The sequence below is a fragment of the Balaenoptera acutorostrata genome, chromosome 17 (genome assembly GCF_949987535.1).
Source record: "Balaenoptera acutorostrata chromosome 17, mBalAcu1.1, whole genome shotgun sequence".
Lineage (NCBI taxonomy): Eukaryota > Metazoa > Chordata > Mammalia > Artiodactyla > Balaenopteridae > Balaenoptera > Balaenoptera acutorostrata.
This window is the reverse complement of record NC_080080.1, coordinates 34,763,789-34,786,024: the sequence shown is the minus strand read 5'-3', so window position 1 is coordinate 34,786,024 and position 22,236 is coordinate 34,763,789. Positions and strand designations below refer to the sequence as shown.

The following is a 22,236-nucleotide window of genomic DNA, read 5'->3' as shown; positions in this document are numbered from 1 at the left end:
TTTCAAAAATAACCTGTTTATTACTATCAGTACTTTATTTTCTACATAGCATTTATTATTGTTAAAGCCCAATATCTAATTTTAGCAGCCTAAGAATACTAAATAATTCTAAATAATACTAAAAAATTAAGTTATGTATTTTGAGTTTCTTATTAACAGATTCAAAAGAGTGGCAGAGGGAAAAAAGGGCTACAGGTTCAAAAGTGAAGGAGTACTGTTACATATCAGGAGTTAACAAAAATAATTTTTAAAATTATGTTAGTAACAGGCTAGTCATTAAGAATAGCTTCAATCTGTCAAACGTGCTATCCTGTCAACATCCTAGGAAGAGTATGATAATGACAAAAACAAACATCCCTGACACAAACCCAAAATCTAGAAGCTTACTGAGAAATTACCATGTGCCAAGAACTGTTCTAAGCACCTTACATATGTTAATTCATTTAATCCTATCCTCATTTTGCAGAGGAGGGAACCAAGGCACAAATTACTTAAGTAGTTTGCTAATGTCATACAGCTAGAGGGGGCTGCAGCCATGATTTAACCCTGACAGTATGATTCCAGAGCCCACACAGTTATTCCCAGAACAGGGATCAGAAACACTTCATAAACATTCTTCAAGAGGAGAAAGAGCGGGCCTGATGTTGCCCTTTAGAAGAGCCTGATTGGAGGAATGAATGGTCCTTGGTTTTTAGAATTTTCCTTACATTACTAACTGATGTGGCTATTTTGAATGCCTGGGACAATAAACCCTGCTGTACCAGCTTGCCTAGATTATTTGTGCAAAGAAGGTGATTTATGATGAACACGTGTTTTTCCTCAGGGGGTCTGAACTGCTTACAGGACTGGCCTCCAATAAAAACCCTGGGCACTGTGACTCTTAAGCAGGCTTCCCTAAACACAAACACTGCACATGCATTGCTGTAGTTCACTGCTGGAGGAAGATATACGTTCTTTGTGACAACTCATGCCCCCAGAGAGACAACTTTGGAGCCTGTATCTGGATTCCTCCAGACTCTGTCTGATGTACTTTTTTCCCCTTGTGAGAGTCCTTTTGCTATAATAAACCATACCTATGAGTACAACTGCCTCCAAGTCCTAGGAGTTCTTCTAGTGAGTCACCAGAGAGAGGTATGGGTGGTTGCAGGACCCCCAAAACAGTAGTCATTTTAGTCCCACAAAGCATCCTTACCAAATCTACTTTCTGATGATTACATGGTTTTTCCAAGTAGTTTTACCCAAAAGAAAGGTCTGGATTCATGTGTAATTTACATTGTATGTAAATTCATTTTGGTTTAAAATTTTTGACCTTTTATAAGCAAGCTGAATACACTGTGAGCTAGTTTAAAACACAGAAGACACAAATAGCCTCATCAGATCTAGTGACATTTTCCAGAAAACACTTACATGTAATGGCTGTTCTGCAACTACCAACATTCTGTGTTCAGCATACTTCCGCACATACTCGTACACATTCTGAGGAGTGACTGGTATATTTACACCATTAGGAATAAGTTCCACCTGTGAAAAATTTAGCAGTGCCATTTAAAAGCAATTTTGTCAAAGCAGTAATAAGTTAACAGTTCATAAAACAATTTCCTAAAAATTTAAAATCTAAAGACAATTCTGTATCTGACAAGTATCTAAGGAATGCAAACATTCTAGGCCTAAGTAACTATAAACTCTTCGACCTCTCAGTCTGTCTCACTCTCCATCTCCTACTGTGTCTTTTATCTCTCTCTCTCTCTCTCTCTCTCTCTCTCTCTCTCTCTCTCTCTCTGTGTGTGTGTGTGTGTGTGTGTGTGTCTTTCTTGGTCCCTATTTATCTAAATTGTTTTTCTATATGTCAAGCACAACAGACTAACCAAATTCTCCTGCCAGGATCAGAAAACCACACATTTGCTTTACCTGTCCTCCACCCTCTTCTTTACACAGGTCAATTGCAAATGCCAAATCCATCGCTGAGAAAACAGCATCAGCATCTGAACTCTGAGAAGCAAGTATTAGTTGCCGCAAACTCTCATACATCACAGGGTCAAAAAAAGCAAAATCATGCCAATTGACCTAAGAAAGTAATCATATGAAAATCAATTACGAAAGAAACATCTTAACTGAATTCATTAGTAAGTTGAAATCTATGATAAAGAATTTTATCTAATTTGAAGATTATTCTTTATCAGTTTATCTTCCACTAAATATAACTGATCTAAAGAGGTAAAATTTTAATAAGTCTTTGGCTGTGATAAATACATTCAATTTTCAAAGCATGAAAAATATGCATTTTTAAAAAATTTAAAACCAGGAGTATACTAGTTTTTTTTTTAAGTTGTAAAGTAATTTATTTGTAGAAACCAGCACTAATTATTGCAAAGTGATTATGCCGAGCAACTAACTGGTCCTAAGCTAAATACACATCCTGTTTAGCCTTGACAATAATCATAAAATACAGGTTATTAATTCCAGATGATAAATCTGATGCTCAGAGGAATCCAGTAACTTGCTGAAGGTCACATCATTGGGTTAAACTTGAGTCTATTTGATTCCATAATCTTTTCCATAAACCCTGTTAAAGGCTCAACATTTCTATGTTGCTGAGCTTTTAAGTCCAGTTCTTCTTTCTCTGCACAAGAACATTTTAGCTGGAACACTTTAAGAAGTCAACAGAGTCAGAGTTTTAAAAGAAAAAGAAGAGGAAAAGATATGTATCATAGTATGATATGCTGTAATAATAGAAAATAATATTCACCAATGGGTTTGAGTAAAGAAAGTTATTAACAGACCACAGCTTTAACAATGCTAATCATATCAGATGTGTGTTGTGCATCACTAGAAAAGACTGTAAAATATTTTGTTGTTTTGTGATTATAATTAGTATTATGCATTAATTTAAAGGATGTCGTTTCTCTCCCCCAACCCCGTCGTAAAGGAATGTACCAGCTGTCAAACTATCAAAACACATAAAGAAAATAAGCTAATTCTGTCACCCAGAGATAATTATCAAGCATACTATGCTATATTTTCTTACATCCTTTTGTCCCCTCTACCCACCTACATCTTATGTATATTTTTGAAACTGGGAATGCTCCTTTCAATACAATACTACTTCTATTGCCACTACTTACTAGAACTTACTGAGCACTTACTATGTGCCAGGCACTATACTGTTTTCTTTACCATTTTATATATGGGGAAATATGCCATAAATGTCAAGGGATTTGTCTGCAACAGGATCCAGGTCTGTCAAACCCTCCAAACCCACCTGTGTGTCACCCATTCTTCTATGCTCTCTCCTCCATGTATTCAGATTTTCCCCATGTCATTAAATGTTTGAAAATGATTTATAATGGCTATAATGCTTTAAAATTTAATACTAATTTAATGCTATATATATAATTATTTTATAAAACAAATTTTTTGCAATTGTAAAAGCAGTTAGGTTCATTCAAATCACTTACTTTCCTACCAAGCAACACTTTAATCACATGTCTATTCAATGTGATAGGACATAGTTCATTCTGTAATAGACACAGTCCAAGAATCCTAAAAATAAAAAACAAGCAAATAGTATTTAAATTCAAAAATAATTCTAGAACACATAACACCCCACACATACGTAATATACATAAAATATGTTGAGAAATTTTTATAGTAGAGCATATACACATTTTACAAACTAATATATTTTAGAAAGTCTCATAAACTGAAATTTTTAAAAAATTCAAATACAAGATTATTTTACCTGCCAATGTTTCTGAAACAATTCAACCTTGCTTCTGTGTTTTTGCCAGGCCTTGGAGTATAAAATCCTCTTTTTCCAGGTTGGTAAAACAAAGGGGCATTGTCATCACCATCATCTGTGTCATCTAAATCCATATCTACTACACTTCGACTAGAACCATGACGCTTTCGGTTTTCCTAATAATAGAGTATCAGAGATTAAGCCCCAAGATTGATTTTATTTGTTTGTTTATATTTTAGTATATGTGTCTACAAGAAAAGGATTATTTTTTATTAAAAAATGCCATTATAACTCTCTTTAAAATTAACAATAATAATAATCCAGCTACCCCCTCCAAAAGAACTAACAGTAATATTTTTGACATTACCCAAGATTGATTTTTAACAGCAAAACATATGAACTGGTTCTCTAAATCACTTAAATATAAAGTTCGATAGGTAAAGCCACATTCATATTCAAATGTAAATAAATTTAATTCATTCTTTCAGAATTGTGATATACACAGCTTGTGCCTGTTAACTTCTCTATCCATTTAAGTAAAATTACTTAATGAAACTCTGGTAGCTTCTTTCACCTTGATTCCTTAAATATATTTTCCTTGGATATAGAATTCTGGATTGACAATTCTAAAAGCACTTTAAGGATGATGCTCTCTGTTGTCTTCTGGCCTTCACAGTTTCTGATAAGAAATCCACTGCCTTTCAAATCACTGTTTATCTATATGTAAGGCACTATTCTTTGCTTCCTTATTAGTTTTACAGCAGCTTGATTATGTATCTAGACACAGTTTTCTTTCAGTTTATCCTTTTTTAGGGTTCACTGACCTCCTTGAATCTATAAATCTATGTCTTGCATCAAATTTGGGAAGTTTTCAGCTATTATTTCTTCAAATATTTTCCTGTAACAATCTCGTTCTCCTCTTCTGGGTACTCCAAATGACATGCATGTTTGATATGGTCCAACAGGTCTCTGAAAACTGTCGTTTGTTTGACATCTTTTCTCCTTCTATTCTTCAGAAGGGATCATTTCTATCTATCTTCAAACTGACTGATGAATTTTCCTGTCATCTTTGTTCTGCTATTGACCTATTCAGTGAATTTTTTCTTTCATACATTGTACTTTCTAAAATTTTCCCTTGGTTCTCTAGTTTCTATTTCTCTGTTGTGAACCTCTACCTTTCCATTCATTTGTGTTTATTTACCTTTATCTCACAGAACATGAGATAATGTCTCTGATAATTCCAACAAGTGGGTCATCTCAAGGCTAGCATCTATTGGTTCTTTTCCCAGGAGAATTAGTGAGTCTCTGTTGGTTCTTTGTATGTTGAATAATTCTGGAGTGTATCCTGGACATGTTGAATACTAAGTTGTGAAACTCTGGGTCTTGTTAAAATGATATGGAGAATGCTGGCTTTGGTAGGCAATAACCTGGTTATGTTCAGCTTGGAAGTGTCATCTTCTGTGTGCAGTGGTTCCATTACCAATTAAGTTTTCAAAGCCTTTTAATTATATTATTGGGTCTGCCCCGCATATGCACCATATGGGATAGTCTGGGACTTGGACAGTGGTTTATACTATAGTTTATTTCTTAAAGCATGTACTACCTTCCAGTTAAGACGGAGTAATGGGGACCAGTTTTACTGTCCTGCCTGAAACAACGCTTCAAAATAACAGTTTTTCAAATTTTGACTTCCCTCCAATCAGTGTGCTGTTGTTTACTTTTCAGAATCCTCAAGCAGTTCCTTTTTGTATTTTGTCCAGAGTCTTTAGTTGTAGTCAGTGAAAGAGATAAGATTATATCTTGGCTGGCACTGAAATTCTCAGGTAGCTTACAAATTGAAATACATCATGCACTTTTAAAAAAGCCTTCTTACTGCTATACCGTATGCCACATTTTCTCTGGATCTCTGCTGCTTACTTGAGGAAGGAGACCTAGGAATCCATAGGACTGCTCTCCTTCTCTGATATTAATTGACATCTCTAATTTAAGCTTAATTCAGCCTGTGCTCAAGTGGAGGCAGCCAGTGAGTGGGGTTACACTGAACCCTATCTCAACCAGTCTTATTACTTGATTCTGTATATGACACCTTTATACTTATCTTTGCTTTTCCCTCTACTGTAATCAAGCATTTTACTTACAAAGACATAGTTTCTTTGTAAATATGCTTTCCTCTCCCTTCTGTAACTTAAATTCCAAGTGCTTATTATTAGCACATGTACAAAACATCCCTTACCTGTACCTTTTCTGAGGAGTCTAATAACCCAAGATCCAGGATACTGTCAGCTCCATTTTCCCTAAAAACAAACAAACAACCTTTCACATTTCAGATAACTGAAATTCTAGAATTTAGTGTAGAGAAAACCATATGCATTAAAATTTATAAGAATATATAAATACATTTAAGTTTTGAAGTAAATAAATATCTAGGACACTTACTAGTCTTAATGCAGTTCTAGGAACAGAAATGTCAATAATATACACAAAAACACAGGATGCTACATGTATGATCCAAGACAATGAACTAAAGGCTACCTGATTTAAGACAAAATAAATGCAGTCTTCATAGGGGTACTGAAACTTGAGCTCAGGGGAAGCATTGTAAAAGAACAGAAAAATGTTCAGAAAGCAACCACAATAGCAATCAAATGCTCTAGGGTATTTAATTATTCTAGAATACTAATAAATTCACTGTTCAATCCATAAAGCCAGGTGAAAGCAGTCAATATTATATATTCTTGCATTCAATAGAAAACACTTCTAAATTAGCAACCCTTACATATATTTACAAATATCTTTTTTATCAAAAACACACATTATTTGCAACTTTTTCTATAATGGGCTAAGCTATATCAGTGTGTTGATACTTCCAGAAACAGGGAAGAGGAATAAAGACATAGTACATGAAAGTCAAGAGAAGAAAAAATAGTAGTAACAGCAAAGAAAATAAACTTCTAGCAATAGTCTTTGGCTTGGACCATTCAAAGGCTCTGAGACAGGTAAATCGCTGGAATAGGTTAAGTGGCTATTTAGTTTCAGGGCTTAACTTACCCACTTATCCATCTCTAGGACTATATCTAATCTAAGTTCCTCATTCAGTAACATGACTAGGAGAAAAATAAACAGACATTTTCATCTAAAATAACACTTCAAAGCCTTAAACTGGATATTAGAGTAGCCCCAGTAGGGCACAGATTAAGTACGGCATATCTTCCTGTCACTTTTACCTGTCACCTGGGGAAAGGAAGGATAAGTAATTTAACTGTTAGATATTTTCAAGTTTAATATTAAAACAAATATACTACACAACAGAAAGCAAAAACTTGCATGATTTTTAAGATAAATCAGGAGGTCTAAAAGAAATTTCATGTTTATTGCAAGGACTCAGGGATTACACCCAATTTCTTGAGGTATTTGGCCTCTGCCATTAGGGGTATTCACGTGGAGAATGAGATGTACTTCTTTATAAGTTAGTTTCTAAATAAGGTTCGTAAAAAATCTTCAGAACCTAAAGTGACTGCTAAAATTCTGCCCTTCTAATACGTGTGAAAGTCAGCTGTCTCACTCATGGATTTTTAAGCCATCTCTTAAAAAGCCATTTAAAGTCTTGTACTATTTAGTATAAATTTTAAGATATGGTGACAGCCACATCCTAAAAATAAAGTAGCTGATGTTTAAACTAAAATGTCTTCCCAGTTGTATACATTACCGTCCATGTGCAATAATGAGTTCCATGGCTTCATCCACTCTTGCTCTCAGAGAATCTTCACTTGCTAGAAGAAGAAGAAGCTGAGCTGGGGATAATTCCAACAGCATGCCAGTGATTTTACTTGCAAATGCCTGTAAATGACAAACAAATGTTACTTGCCTCTACTCTCTGAAACCTCTTGTCTAAATCAGCAATCTTTTATCAGAAAAAAAAAAAAAGAAGAAGAAGAAAATGTAAGAAACTTGGATAACAAATAGAAAAAAAAAAAACATTCTGAACCAGTAATGGATTTTATTAAATTGGAAGCTTAATTATAGAAAACTCTGGTAGGGAATTAAATAGTCTATGCACTAGCAGTCTTATTAAAGCTAGTTTAATATTGGTTGACAAGCCTTTTTTAAAGGTTTTTGATACCCATGAGTAAACATAAAAATACTCAATTTTCATTTTTTTCCCTTCCTCATCAGAGAACTGGAAACATTTTTTTCATTTAGTGTAGCAAAAAAGAGGGAGGTAAGAAGTGAAGGAGGGAGAAGGAGAAAGAAAAAGATGCCTATATTTAAGGCTAAGGATTCACTGAAATATAATTAATTGGTTGACTCTGTTTTACTATTCTTTTGCTATAACATGTACATATAGTTATGTATAAAGACAAAAAAACACAACTAGGTTATGTTTCATATTCCATGAAAGAAACCTCTGACAGAACATTCAAAATAAAATCTTCCTGTCATACATATCAAGAGTAAAGTACATATAGCTGATTCACTTCATTGTACAGCAGAAACTAACACAACACTGTAAAGCAATTTTACTCCAAAAAAAAAGAGTAAAATACACTATTTGCAATGTGTTCTAGCTGCAAAGTAACAATTTGTACAAATAAGGGTATAAATAAATACAATGCACAGATAATTCCTTAGCACACAAGGAAATTACTAGGTAGAATGCCAACCTGGCACAGGTAGTAAAAACAACATCAAGCTATATACAATTACTCTCCAGTAAGTCCTGCTTCTTTCCCTCCCTAAGCTTCCTTTTTATTGCAGTCCTCAACCACATGGCTTTCCAGCAGCTGGCAACTTTTTAAAATACCAGCCTTAACTGGAAACCAAAAATGGCACAGCCAGTTAAGAGGCAGCTAAGTACACCATACATACTGGTTGCATTGCTTGTACACGGGGATAAAGTCTCTCTCCGAGCGCCTGACGATGTGCTGGCAGAGGATCAGGATCATCACTAGGATTTCCTTCAGAGGCTGGTCTGAAGGGCCTGGTGTCGATGGAAAGCTGTCTTCTAAAATCCCTGAAAGGTGAACAGAGCTATTACGACTTCATTTCCCTTGTCTGCAAAATGAAAATATCAGTACAACTAGTAATAAAGTTGGAAAACCAGAGCATACAGTTAGCTCCAGTTATGGTACCAGGGTGGAAGAATGCCTAAAGAATGATGGTGGGGAAATAAAGATTATCTAGATTTTGTCACTTGAAAATCTATAAATCTGCAATGCATAGGTTAATTTGATTCTAAGGGAACAGGACCTTAAAATACCAGAAATCAAGAGCCCACCCATATTTACTGGAAATTTTAGTCAAAAGTAAAATGCTACCCATCCTAACACGTGAAAAATTAGAGGTTTAAATAACACAATTGCCACAATTAAAATTTTAAAACAAATTTAGGAAAGCATGATATGAAGTTAATAAAAATTTCAAAAAATTAGGACCTTGAGCAGGATAAATAAAAAGCCAATATAATTTCAACTGCCTCTGGGTTTTTAAAGCAGAATATTTTAATAACAGTTGGTTAGACTTTTTTAGTTACAATACATATATCCAATTATTAAAACTTTCATTTTTTATAAGTCCATAATTGAGACTCTTATTTACAGGCCTACCTCCAATTCATCCAAAAAGATGGTACTCAATAAAAGACGCAAAATTATCTCACCTATCCCGATCTCTCCGAGAACCTGCTCGCAAGCCACTACTCCTCCTCATCTCCCTTTCTCTCTCTCTTTCCCGATCCCTCTCTCCTCTGTTCCTTAATCTCTGCATTAAACCTGGAAAAAAATATGAAATACACTTTGTTTAGATGAATGTAAATGCAGCTACTTTAAATGTTAAAGTCAATGTGAGGACATGAGACAAACATAGTAAGAACATGACAACTGTAGATCATCTTCCTTATCATCTGTGTAAGTGCCTTTCTGTCACTCTCCGTATGGTTTTGAGGGTTGGGGGTGATTCTGTAGAATGAACCTCGTAGGTAATAAATGTTCACTCAGTATTTGTTTAATGAATTTATCCCCTTGTCATGTCAAAGCTGTGAAATAATATGTAGCAACTGGGGCTATGTTAGTTCCACCATAAATAATGCTGAGATTTCTTACATATTTGAGTATCATCTTCTCTATTCTTAGTTTTTGGCATTAAAGGCATTGTAGCCACCCAGCTATTATTATTCTTAAAACCTTAAGTATAAACCAGGGTATGGTTTCCTAAAGAGTATGCAGAAAAGTTATTTCTGAAACGTCATGACTTCCCGGGTTTCCTCATTCACATTTGACAATTTCTTTTTATTACAGGACTATAGAAAGTCAAATGGTGAAACTAATGATGAAAGGCTGAGGTACTCTCCCCATCTTCTCATCCTCAGTTCTTTCCAGAGCTCATTCAGCTTTTTTCCAGACCTCAGTCAGCTTTTATGGTGGCAGTTTACAGAACCCCAGTAAGATACAGCTACAGCTAGGTAAAACACAGGATTTTGTTAGTAACTCCTTCTCCCGCAATTACTATATCCATCCACCTACAAGACTGACGATCTTCTGCCCCTACCTTACATGAACCCCCTGTTTCAACCTTTTGTAGTTTTCACACATTTTTTAATATGCTAATTGTAATCCTGAAAATTAGGTAAGAATCCTAACCCCAAAGTGCTGATCCTCAAGGAGGCAGAGCTTACACCAGGATGTTAATACAGAAAACCTTATTACCAAAAAACAAAGTCTTGCTAAATTAAACAGTGAAGTTGGTGACACAGCCAACTTACATTTGGTTGCAAGCTCCATCTCACTGGAGACTGGAGCAACTCTGCAAATTATACTTTGAAAAGCACTGTTCTAGACAATAGCATTTTCTTCTAAGTATCTCTACTTATTAAATACAGGGATTGGGGAAATCCTGCAGTTTGCTCTTTGAATTTTTATATTACCATAGATCTTAAACCTCTCACTCCCCAGACATTGTAATTTGAGATGAAAAAATATAGTACAATCACAGCCATTTATGAAAATAAGTGTGGCAGTAACAGAGCAAACTGGTAAATTGTCAATTATAGTAGTTTAAACAAGATTAAATCATTAATCTAGAATAAAATAGTATAAAAGTATAAATATACATTAACGTTCTCCCACTGTAAACATATATAACTGTGATTATCATTGTTTCCATTAAACAAGGAAAGAATTTGTATGTGCTTGTTACCTGTAGAGTACTTACTTGTATGAGTGCCTTTGTTGGCATTTTGGATACAATCTAGATTTGGCAGTTTTTCATTGGACAAAAAAGCTTGTGCAATGGCTGTATAAAAACTTCGTGCTACACCACTGCCCTCTCCTGGTTCATCCTTAAATGTAACTTTCACCCTATGTACAGCCATAGGTGTAGTAGCACATCTTCGACCAAAGTGATTGTTAAGTTGCCTCATGGTCTGCTGAATAAGAAGATCTCGATCCCGATCAACCTATTAAAACACAACAAAAAGTAGTAAATTCAGTGTTGGAAACCACCTTGAAATTTTTCTATGTAAAATCTGAAACTCTAATTTTAGCTTTTCCTTGACAGCTGAAATAGCTACGAAGTATTTGGGTTCTCAAAAGCTTATATTCCAAATAACACTCTGACTCATACAAGAATATCTTACATTAAATCAGGATAATGGAATTTAACTCAATTATAACATTTTCTTAAAAGGTCTACCAATTTGGTAATATAGCAGGATAAATTACAAGTAGATCAAAGTGTAAATTTTTTTTTTTAAATAGTGAATCCTAGAAAAAAATCATAGGCTATTCCTTTGGTGGCAGAATACCATAGCAAAGTAAAAGAAAAATGACAAACGGGGAAAAACATTTGCACCTTCTATTACCGACAAAGATTCATGCGTAGTGTATATATACACTTAGCATTTCTAAAAAAATTGAGGAAAAAACACTTTAATAGGAAAAATGGTCAAGAAATATCAACAAACAGTTCCCAGAAAAAGAAGCAGCCATAATATATGAAATATATGAAACAAAGTTTAACTTTGCTCATAATAAGAGAAATACAAATTTAAATTATACGTAATGCCTATCAGATTGGCAAAAATCTAAAAATTTGACAACAAACTGCTGGCAAGACTTTGGAAAATCAGGCATTGTTGTGTTGATGTTGAAAGTGCAAAAATATACAGACATTATGTAGCGGTATCTGCCAATATTTGATGAAATTACATATACACATGCCCTTTGACTCATGTCTATCTATCTCAAAGACACGCCAGCCAAATAGAGAAACACACATAAGGCTATTCATCACATCTCTATTTGTAACAGCAAAAGACTGGAAACAAACCCAAATGTCTATCAATAGGAAACCGGTTGAAAAAAATTGATACAGCCATAAAATGTGGTGCTAACACTAGGTAGCTGGAAAAAAAGAAGGCAGAACATCTCTCTCTATATATAGCCATGGCTTTCTCTCTAGGATATACTGTTAACTGGGAAAAGCATGACGGAGTAAAATGTATAATAGCATGCTCAGGGTGGGAGTGGAGGAGAGAGATGCGTAATGAATATACACACACACAGGATTATATATTTTTTGAAAGTGGGAGGGAAATAAGCTAAAAACAAAAACAAACAAAAACCCGAAAGGGGGCAGGGGGAATACAAAGTAAGAGACAGGAATGGAAATTAGATTTCTCTGAATACAACCTTCTTCTACAGAGTTGACCTTGCAACTGTAGATATTTTACATTAATTATGAAACATAACAAAGTCAAAAAAAGGAGAGAGCAATCCCTAAAAAGTGAAAGCAAAATGAACTGAAAGGCCCTAATTGTGTGGAGATGAGATGGTAGGTAGCAAAGCCTCACAAAAGGAATTATTTCAAGTGACTTTAAACAATGTACTTTGACTGTACATCTCCAATTGGATATGCTCTAAGAACAAAAACTGCAAATAAATCTTAAGCTATTTTCAATAATCATTTTGTTGGTAGTGGTGTTGATGTTATGATTCTAAGACTGTTGTATGCATGCTGTGGGATAAAAGCAAATGAGTAATTTTATCAGTGTTGCTGGGAAGCTGGATATTATTCAGTTCAGAAGAAAGGAAGTAAAGACTAAAAGGTGAAAATAAAACAAACTTGTGGTCCTAAATCTTGAATTTGAATTAGGAGTATCAGTATGAACTCATGAAATAATTTTCTTCTTCCTTTTTTGAAGGAGCATTTCCTACTAAAGGGCCTAGAAACAATGACAAACCCAACAGGCAGTGAGCAACCTAGAGCCCAGATTATAATCTCAAAATACAATTTCCTGCTAAAAGGAAGCAGGGCTTCTTGAAGAAATGGCTGATTTAAGGTCTGTGACAGAAAATAACAGAAAATGAGACATATCAAAAAGTAAGGAAGTTGTCAAAGATTGGACTCTCGCTAGCCACAGAAAAGATAATTTGAGCATCAATGAAATGAAGCACATCCAACCAGTTTTAATCCATGTGTTCATAATGATACTTAAACGAACAAACCCATTGCTCATCATTACAGGACATTGGGAAATCAACTGCCAGAGATAGCCATTACTATAAATTTGGTGATTACCATTTATTTTCTTTAAATTTTTAATTACATAGTATATATCCCCCCTAAACAAAATTGTTATTTGTTTTTAAATTTTATATAAATAGCATACTATATGTATAGGATAAGAAAATCTAAATACCTTTACCTCTAGTGATAAATCTCTTGACTGCTGATTTCTCAGTTTTTCCATTTCTCTACGGAATTTTGATTCTTTTACCTCAAAACCACCCAATTCAGTTAGGATCTTAAAAAAAACAACAACAACAAAACAAATGCATGACAGAATTATTCTCTGAAATATGTTCTTATCCGGCAGAATAGAATGTAAAGTGCTCAAAATACATACTGATCCAGGTTCTGCTCCAACATCTTCCATGAATACCCTGCCGAACAGTTCTAAAGAAAGGCGCCAACGTCCTAGCAGCATATCATGGGAAATGACCATTCCCATGAAGCTACATTGTGGCCTGTAAGAAGTTTAAGGGGAGAGGGGGAAGCAGTTTAGGCAACTCTAAAAATTTCCTGGTTTCTGGTCAATAACAGTAATTACTTGGTCTTTTAATATTCTGAGATCTTAAGTAATTCAAAACCACATCCTCTCTAATGGAGAACTTTTCTATAGCTACTCGTTCCTTGGAGAACTTATTTTTACTCCATTATTCCTTCTGTCCTTTACGTAAGGATACACATCCCCCAGCTGGCTTCTCTCTTCATCTTTAATTTTACCTCCTCTCCTTAAAGTCCAATCAATGTCTGTCTCCACCAGATGATTCCCAGACCCCTCTTTAGTTCACAATGGACCAGAATTTCATTGTGTGAAATATATCCACTTCAATCATACTTAACTCATACTCAACATGGTGAAACTGAATATGGCCTCTTCACCACAGTGACAATGCCTCCTGATTTCTTTCAATAGTACCACCTATTTTCCTACTGCACAGACTTGAACAGATTTTAATTTATTCTTCCCTTGGTCCCTCCAGAATGATCAAGTCCTTCATAAGTTTTCTTTTCCTAACCATGGTTTCCTTTTCATCCCCAAAGGCAATATTCTACTTCAGCCCCCTTTTTAACAACTAGCCAGAAGGAGTAATAGCTTGTCTCTCTACCTCTAATTCTTCTCTCCCTCAATCTATCTGCTTCTACACATTCGAACTATCTCAGCTCAAATCATATTGTCTCTAGGAAGCTTGGGCCATCCCAGTCCCTAATTCTTCCTTGCCTTTTATTGTTGTTAGACTGTGTACATAAGATGTATATAGTTGCCTAAACTAGTTTAACTCCTCCTAAGCAAACCAAAAAGAAAAAAAAAAAAATCTGACATTACATAACCAAAAATCATACAGCATAAAGCAGACACTCAACAAATCATTAGGTGATTAGCCATACTGAGTCACAGTATATACTAGGCAAATTTTTACTGGGAAAGCAAAGAACCTACCTCTTGCAAGAGATTTACTAAATGTGAACCTGGCAAAGGAGTGAGCCCAAACAAATGTGAAAGTCACAAATCTATAAAGCTCTTTTTTTTCACATGCATGTTCCCCTCCCATAGCTGAGCTCCTGCTAACAAGTGTATAATTGGCAATTTGACATGGATATATACTTTAACTCAGTACTGAACGTTAAAAACAGAGTCAGAATTTCTTCAGTAAAAGGAGAAAATCAGAATGCCAATCAATGACAAAACAGTCACAAAAAAACAAAAATCCAGAAAACTCTAATATTTAAATATCTGATTATAAACTAGAAAAACACAAATATTTCATCCTATTATTTATATACAAATAAAATACAAAGAAAATTATAAATTTTCTAAATAAAAACTCTTACAAAAATTATAATAGCCATAAAGTAATAGCATAGAAAAACTATCTTCACTTAGCAAGTACCTGAACGATGTAAGAGGTGGCCCTTCACTTTCAGTCAGTCCTATTTCTGCGAGTAAACTGCTTTTCAACTGTGCAGCGAGATCGTGAGCAGACGGCCCTGGTTTTGAACTCTCAGCTTCTTCTGGCACCACATTCTGTTCTTCCCCTTCCTTTTTTTGCCGATTTTGCATGTTCGTTACATTTTTCAAATTGGCAGCATAAGACATTTTAGTTGGAAGAACCTATGAATTTTTACATTTAAATGTTAGATATTAAAAAACAAACTGACTAGATTTCCTTTTCAACTTACTAATACTCCACAGAGATCACATGGCAGTTAAATAATTCCCTTCTGGCACTTCAACTACAAAGATGCAATCTATTTCTTGTCTATCTGATTCCCATGGATGAGCACCAATTCCAGTGCACTTACCAGAGCAGCCTCAGAGAACTTTTATAAGTATCTTTATAATATCTATGGTTACTTAAGTGTCTTATGTACATAAAATTCTCCTTTATCACTTAGATAATAAAGAAAATTCTATTCAAGTACATGTCTTCTATATGCCTGCTCTTAAATGGTGTTATTACTTTTTCACTGGAGAAACAGTACAGTATCATTTCAGGCTCTCAAATCAGACTTTCATCTAAAAACTAGATCTGTCACTTCACTAGTTGTATAACAACAGACATTCCCACGTGAAATTTATGTAATCTCTCCAAGCCTTACCCATAAAATCAGGATAATAATGTTTTCTACCCAACATGGTTGTGAAGATTAATTGAGACAGTGCCCAGGAGATAGAATTATCCAACAAATGTTAGGCATCATCATTAATATTACTTTATTTATTCCCATTCTAGACTCAAAAAGAAAAGTTACAAGCCAATATTATATATGCTCATATGTACAAAAATTTAAATATTCAGCAGAATTACAACAATCAACTCCAGAACAGGCAAACACAGCAACTTAGTCTCAAAGCAGACTAATGACAGTGCTGGAATTCCTTTAATTATATCATAAGGCAAGAATTTCTGATACTTCTGTTATTTGGGTAAATATAATATTCTGAATGCATTTCCAAAAAACTAGATGCTGGGATAAGCATTCAACTCACAAATATTACATTGCGAAGATTTTTACTATCTTACCTCAAGGCAGTTTCTATCCACTGTAACTTCCATTAAGCATTTTCCACTACTGGCAGATGAAGAATAAAGACCCTGACTTGGACGGCCAAAAAGATCCTCCTTTCTAGCATTTGGCTGGAATTTTAATAAAAATATTACAGTTACATTGAACACTTTAAAAAAGTAAATTCAACCAAAAAGAAACCTTAAGGCTGGTTTATGTGAATCACCTGCAACAGATGTGGCTGATCAGCCAAGGGGATGGCTTCAGCTAGAGGCACTTCAAATGGATTTGGGGGTATACACCCAAGGAACGTCATGGAGTCGGAGCGTCGGAAAAATGGATGGTTTTGGCCAGTTTCTGCGGGAAGAGAGTCATCATCCTTATCATTCAAAGTAGCACCTAAACATAAAGAGATAAAATGTTTTTTTAAAAAATTAATTATTGGGGAAGGGTAAAAGGATCTACATCTGCTCAATCCAAAATTCCTGTTATCTCTTTATAAAATTTTAATGCCACTCGAAAACAAGTTGATAGTCCAAAATTTTGATATTTTAAAGTGGTAATTCAAAATACTGGTTTAAAATGGTTACAATGATAAATTTCATTTATGTGTATTTTAACACAATAAAAACTTGCAAAAACTATTAGCAGTAACAAATACTGTTCCATTTTGTATTGGACAGACACTACCCACATCCACCTCTTCTCTCTCTAGAGATTTAGACCTGAATATAGCTAGTTTCCTAAGCATGTTCAGGACCTGGCTCACTGATGACTCCAAAAAAGGGGCTAAAATTTGAGCATTTGCTTACTTTTAAGTTCTGATTCCTCTATAAGAAGATAAACAGAGAAATGTCTGGGCAGCTCATGCATCCCAACAGGAAATCAGCACACCAGCACCAACTCCCATTAATGGAATAAAACTTTTGTCAGTGCTTACAGTATGCTGTGAAAATAGCAGTGAGCTATGGCTGGGTTCTCAAAAAATAGCAGTTAAAGTTAAGTTGTCTTTCCCAGGCCTAAACAAAGTACTACGTGATAAAAAGAAACAGGCAAGCGGACTATCTGACCCCACTGGAAAAGTATTTTAATTCTACTTGAAATTATACCTGAAAGCTACAACTAAGAGTGTAGAAAATCCCCAAATTTCTTGAATTTGGAATATTTTCTCTCTTTTTTATTGCATTAACTGTTGAGTTTTGATGAAATAGGGAGTTATAACTGGTATTTTCCATTTTCTTGACTCAGTCTATTTTGCATCAATATTAGCAAAGGTTCTGCTAAGACTTTATTCAAATGTACGTAGTACCAACACACTTAAGAATAAAGGTAAACATAAAATTAAGAGAAATGCAAAGGAGAGATACAACGTCAAAATAGAAAAAATATTGACTGTTGAAAAGTTTATAATATTTCTTTAACTCATCCTTATTTATGAAGTAATTAATGCAAGGATATATAAGGAAAAATGGACAGAAAATGCAAGGAATGGGACATAGAAAAGAAAAGAGAAATTCCCACCCAGACAGAAAATAATGAAGTTAAAAAGCTTGAAGGGGAAATACTGAGGCAGCCATTTCTTGAAGTAGATTAGCAGATTTTCTGTACACTAACTTTGATTGGTGTCATCATCATTTTCATGTTCTGAATCTTCATTATCAATACCCAGTTCCAAGAGTTCTCGTGTCCTTTAAAAAGACAAGTGAGTCATTTTACATGAAGTATTTTGTGCTATATGAACAGGAGCAAAGGTGATGCAAAAAATACTGGAAAGGTTAGTTTAGTATCTAACCAATTTCAAACACTGGGATAAAGTTTCAGACTCTGGGAATGGTAGACTAATCAGCCAAATGTACTACAACTACAAAATAGGTTCAACAGAAGCAAAAGGCTAATCACACCAAGAAATAGTGAGTGCTTACACAAACTCTAATAGAAAACATGATAAAACAATCAGGACAAACTACCTCAAAGCATAAAGCTTAACTGGATTCTTAGGTTTCATGTTTTAAGTGAGGAGTAGCTATGGAGAGCGGCTGGATGGACTCAAGCCCACCTGCCCACATGAAATGTTCCTGTTTGCGATGTTCTCCTTACTCCAAAAATCAGACAATGTACTAATGGAGACCACAGCAAGTATTTCTTAAAACAATCTCACGGCAAGTATGGCTACCTTTTGCGTTCCAGCTGAGGTGTATCCAATGTTGTCTGCTGATTCATTGCTTTAATCCAATATATAAGGGCTTGAAAAACATATGCCACATGCTTCAATGAGCAAACATCCAAAACTGGAAGAACATCAGAATGCTCATCATTATGAGACCGCATTAAAGACAGAGCATAATTTAGGAAGTCGCCCCGAGCAGACATCATTCCTTGACGGGCACTAAGCAATGTGGCACGTCTATAGGAGTAAAAAGAAATGAAGATGTTTACAAAAAGAACACAAATGTGAAATTTACCACTGTTATAAATATGCAAAATTAGGAACTGAGACTATCCATAAATAAAAACTCATTACGCCTGGGCTCTGCCTTAGAAATATAACCATTGTATATTATTTACAGTACTGTATACATTTATAAAGGAAAGAAATTCCAGTGTCCTCTGGATTGGCAGAAGATACTCCTTCCCTACAGACAATGGTTCTCAAACTTCAGTGTCCACCAAAATCACCTGGAGGGCTTGTGAAAACAGGTTGTTGGACCCACCTCTATAGTTTCAGTAAGAATGGGTTAGGGTAGGACCCAAAATTTATATTTCTAACAAGCTCTTAGGTGATCTTGATGCTGCTATTCTGGGAACCACACTTTGAGAACCTAAAAGTGTGCCTAAAATGACACCAAAGGCACAAGCAACAAAAGAAAATAAAGAGCACTGGACTTTACCCAAATTAAAAAACGTTATGTCCTTCAAACAACACCTTCAAGAAAATGAAAAGACAATCCACAGAATGGGGCATAATTTCTGCAAATCCTGTTATCTGAAAGGAACTTGTATCCAGACTATATAAAGAACTCATAAAATTCAATAATAAAAACAGAGGCCAATTAAAATGTGTAAAACATCTAAATAGACATTTCTCCAAAGATACACAAATGGCCAATAAGCACATGAAAAGATGCTCATTACCATCAGCCATTACAGAAATGTAAATCAAAACCACAATGAGAAACCACTTCATACCCACTAGGATGGCTATAATCCAAAAGACATATAATAACAGGTGTTGGCAAGGATGTGGAGAAATTAGAAACTTTATACTCTGCTATTGGGAATGTAAAATGGTGCAGTCACACTGGAAAACAGTCTGGCAGTTCCTCAAAAGGTTAAAGAGAGTTACCATATGATCCAGCAATTCCACAACTAGATACATATACCCAAGATAATTGAAAACACATTATCTACACGAAAAACTGTACACAATCTGTTCATAGCAGCATTATTCATAATAGTCAAAAGGTGTAAACAACCCAAATGTCCATCAACTTATGAATGGAAAAACAAAATGTGACATGGAATACTAGGAAATAATGTATTGATACATGCTAAACATGGATGAACCTTAAAACCATTATGCTAGGTAAAAGAAACCACATATTGTATGATTCCATTATATGAAATGTCCAGAATAGGCAAATCTATAGAGACAGAGAGTAAATCAGTGGTTGCTTAGGATCAGAAAGTAGGGGAAAACGGGAGGTGACTGCTAATAGGTATGGGGCTTCTTGTGGAAACGAATAAAATATTCTAATATTAATTGTGATGATGGTTGCACAGCATACCCAAAACTGTGGACCTGTATACTTCAAATGGGTGAACTGTATGGTATATGAACTACATCTCAATAAAGCTATTAGAGTCAGAGTGGGAGCAAGACAGAAAAGGGAACCCTATCACCAATGAAAATCTATTATCAGAAATCTGTGTTCTTTGGCGTAGTGACTAGCCTAGTGAAGACAAGGCTTGTGTCTGCTGGTGGAGCAGGCTTCCTAGGACAGGAAAGCTGCTGCCTCTCAAGTCTTTATCTCTAATCCAGGTCTCTTTGCCAAGCGTTCAATTTTGCATACTAAACATTTCCACTAAATCCTCTCCCAGTTCTCAGCATGTTCAAAAAGCAGGTATGTCCACTCTACTCCTCTAGATTTTTCTTTTAATTTTCATATTAGTTATTCAGAATCTACATTCAGAAGATGTAAATTCTGCCTCCTCCCTGCTCCATCCCCCAACACGGCCCTAAGTTCTGTTTGTATGATTTCAGCCCTCTCTCCTCACTGGCCTTCACTGCCCTACTTCGGTAACTATTACTTCTCTTGTAGACTCCAACCATAGTCTTGTTAAGTTTCCTAAGCAGTCTCCTAGACCCTTGTCTTTCCTCCATTTATGGTCCACCCAAAAGTAGCAAGGTTGTTTAGCCTGAGCCAAAGCTAGAAACAAATTCTAGGACTTCGACTTCAGGGATGGGACATTTTCACTATACAGCACTGCCACTAATCTAGTTTCAATGTTTGGGCTAATTTCTAGTCCTGAAAAAGGTCATTTTATAACTGAATAGAAAGAACACAATAAATACATAAACAAATATACTTTAATTATGATTCAGCAGGCTGGAGGAGGTAGAAAAAGAAATTTGATTTTAGAAACCAAAGAGCAGCTTAGGTAATCAAACAGACTTTCTCCTTTCCAAGTACAAAGTATATTCATATTTAATCATGGTCAAAATAAGCCTTTCTATGAATATATGCCTTTCAAGGGGGGAGGCCTGGGGAATGAGACAAGGCTGTAGACCAACTACTTCAAAAATGAGAAGAATTTAGTATCAGATTCCTACAACATGAATGAATTTTTAAAAAATAGCTTGGATTATAACTTATTTTGCTTCAACTACACAACAATTTAAAAGAAGTAATGCAAGGCACGTATTTCCTCCTTTACAACAGAGTGAGGTCTTATGTAATAGCAATCAAAAAGCTCTAAACTTCTAGGCTATAAGGGTTCTGTCTAAACATACAAGCATAAACAAAGAATTTCATACCGTCTGCCTTCAAGCGTTCGTAAACTAGCCTCTTCTCGTGCAGTCATCCTTTCTCTGCGAGCTGAGTTCTGAGAAGCATGAAGAGGATGATTGGGATGTCCCGGATCACCAGCAGATGCTAATGCAGAACCATAACGTAATTGAGCTTCAGTAGAATCCATAATACTGACCATCCAGTTCCAAGTGGGAATAAGCTTTTCTTCTACATAGTTCTACAAAGACCAAACTAAAACAGTTAAAACTATCCAGATAAAGTTACGTTCGATAGAGTAGTATGATATAGACATTTAAGTACTTGTAACATTAATTCCCATTATACTGGAATTCTCATAACAGACAGCCAAAAAATATATTTGAATGAGTAACTTTGCAGTGGTTTCATACCTGTAAATTTACTGCATCTTGGTAAGTCAATTTCACAGCTGCTGGAATCTGAGAGTATACTAGGTGATTATACTTAGGAATAAGCCCCATCAAATCCGAGATTTGTCTGATGACAATGCTATAAGCCCTGGCTAAACTGCTTGCAGATGTTAAGTAGCTGCTGGCATTGCTAGCTTCCAAAGCAGCTGCTGCAGCTGCAGCACTCGTGCTGATGGTACCACTCCGGCGTAAGTTGGAAGGATCAATATAAATCAAACCTGCTGAACTTGCTATAAGGGAAAAAAAAAGGACAACCACAATAAGCTAATGTTAGTTGCTAATTGTGTTTCACTAACACTATATATTTAAACTAAAAGATCAATTACATTAGTAAATGTGGTAAATGAGCATTTTCTTAAACCACACTAATTTAGGGGAGAGAATTTTGTATTTGAACTCAGCAAATCAATGAAGAACTATTCTGAAATTATTTAATTTGTTCTCTAGAGGAACATGCATAATTTTTAAACCT

General features: G+C 35.1%; 1 protein-coding gene across 1 annotated transcript in view; it reads right to left on the bottom strand.

Annotated features, from left to right (window-relative positions):
• UBR5 (ubiquitin protein ligase E3 component n-recognin 5) overlaps positions 1–22,236 on the bottom strand; it is a 142,883-nt gene that overhangs the window by 5,059 nt on the left and 115,588 nt on the right. Inside the window, exons 39-56 of the mRNA XM_057532432.1 lie at positions 21,726–21,994; positions 21,342–21,553; positions 18,480–18,710; positions 17,921–17,994; positions 16,533–16,705; positions 16,324–16,437; positions 15,190–15,410; positions 13,641–13,761; positions 13,440–13,538; positions 10,946–11,189; positions 9,396–9,507; positions 8,606–8,750; positions 7,446–7,576; positions 5,973–6,033; positions 3,740–3,915; positions 3,456–3,540; positions 1,909–2,064; positions 1,408–1,521 (exon numbers count right to left, since the gene is read on the bottom strand). Of these exons, the coding sequence (XP_057388415.1) occupies positions 1,408–1,521; positions 1,909–2,064; positions 3,456–3,540; positions 3,740–3,915; positions 5,973–6,033; positions 7,446–7,576; positions 8,606–8,750; positions 9,396–9,507; positions 10,946–11,189; positions 13,440–13,538; positions 13,641–13,761; positions 15,190–15,410; positions 16,324–16,437; positions 16,533–16,705; positions 17,921–17,994; positions 18,480–18,710; positions 21,342–21,553; positions 21,726–21,994 (2,738 nt within the window). The remainder of the gene's footprint in view (positions 1–1,407; positions 1,522–1,908; positions 2,065–3,455; positions 3,541–3,739; positions 3,916–5,972; positions 6,034–7,445; positions 7,577–8,605; positions 8,751–9,395; positions 9,508–10,945; positions 11,190–13,439; positions 13,539–13,640; positions 13,762–15,189; positions 15,411–16,323; positions 16,438–16,532; positions 16,706–17,920; positions 17,995–18,479; positions 18,711–21,341; positions 21,554–21,725; positions 21,995–22,236) is intronic.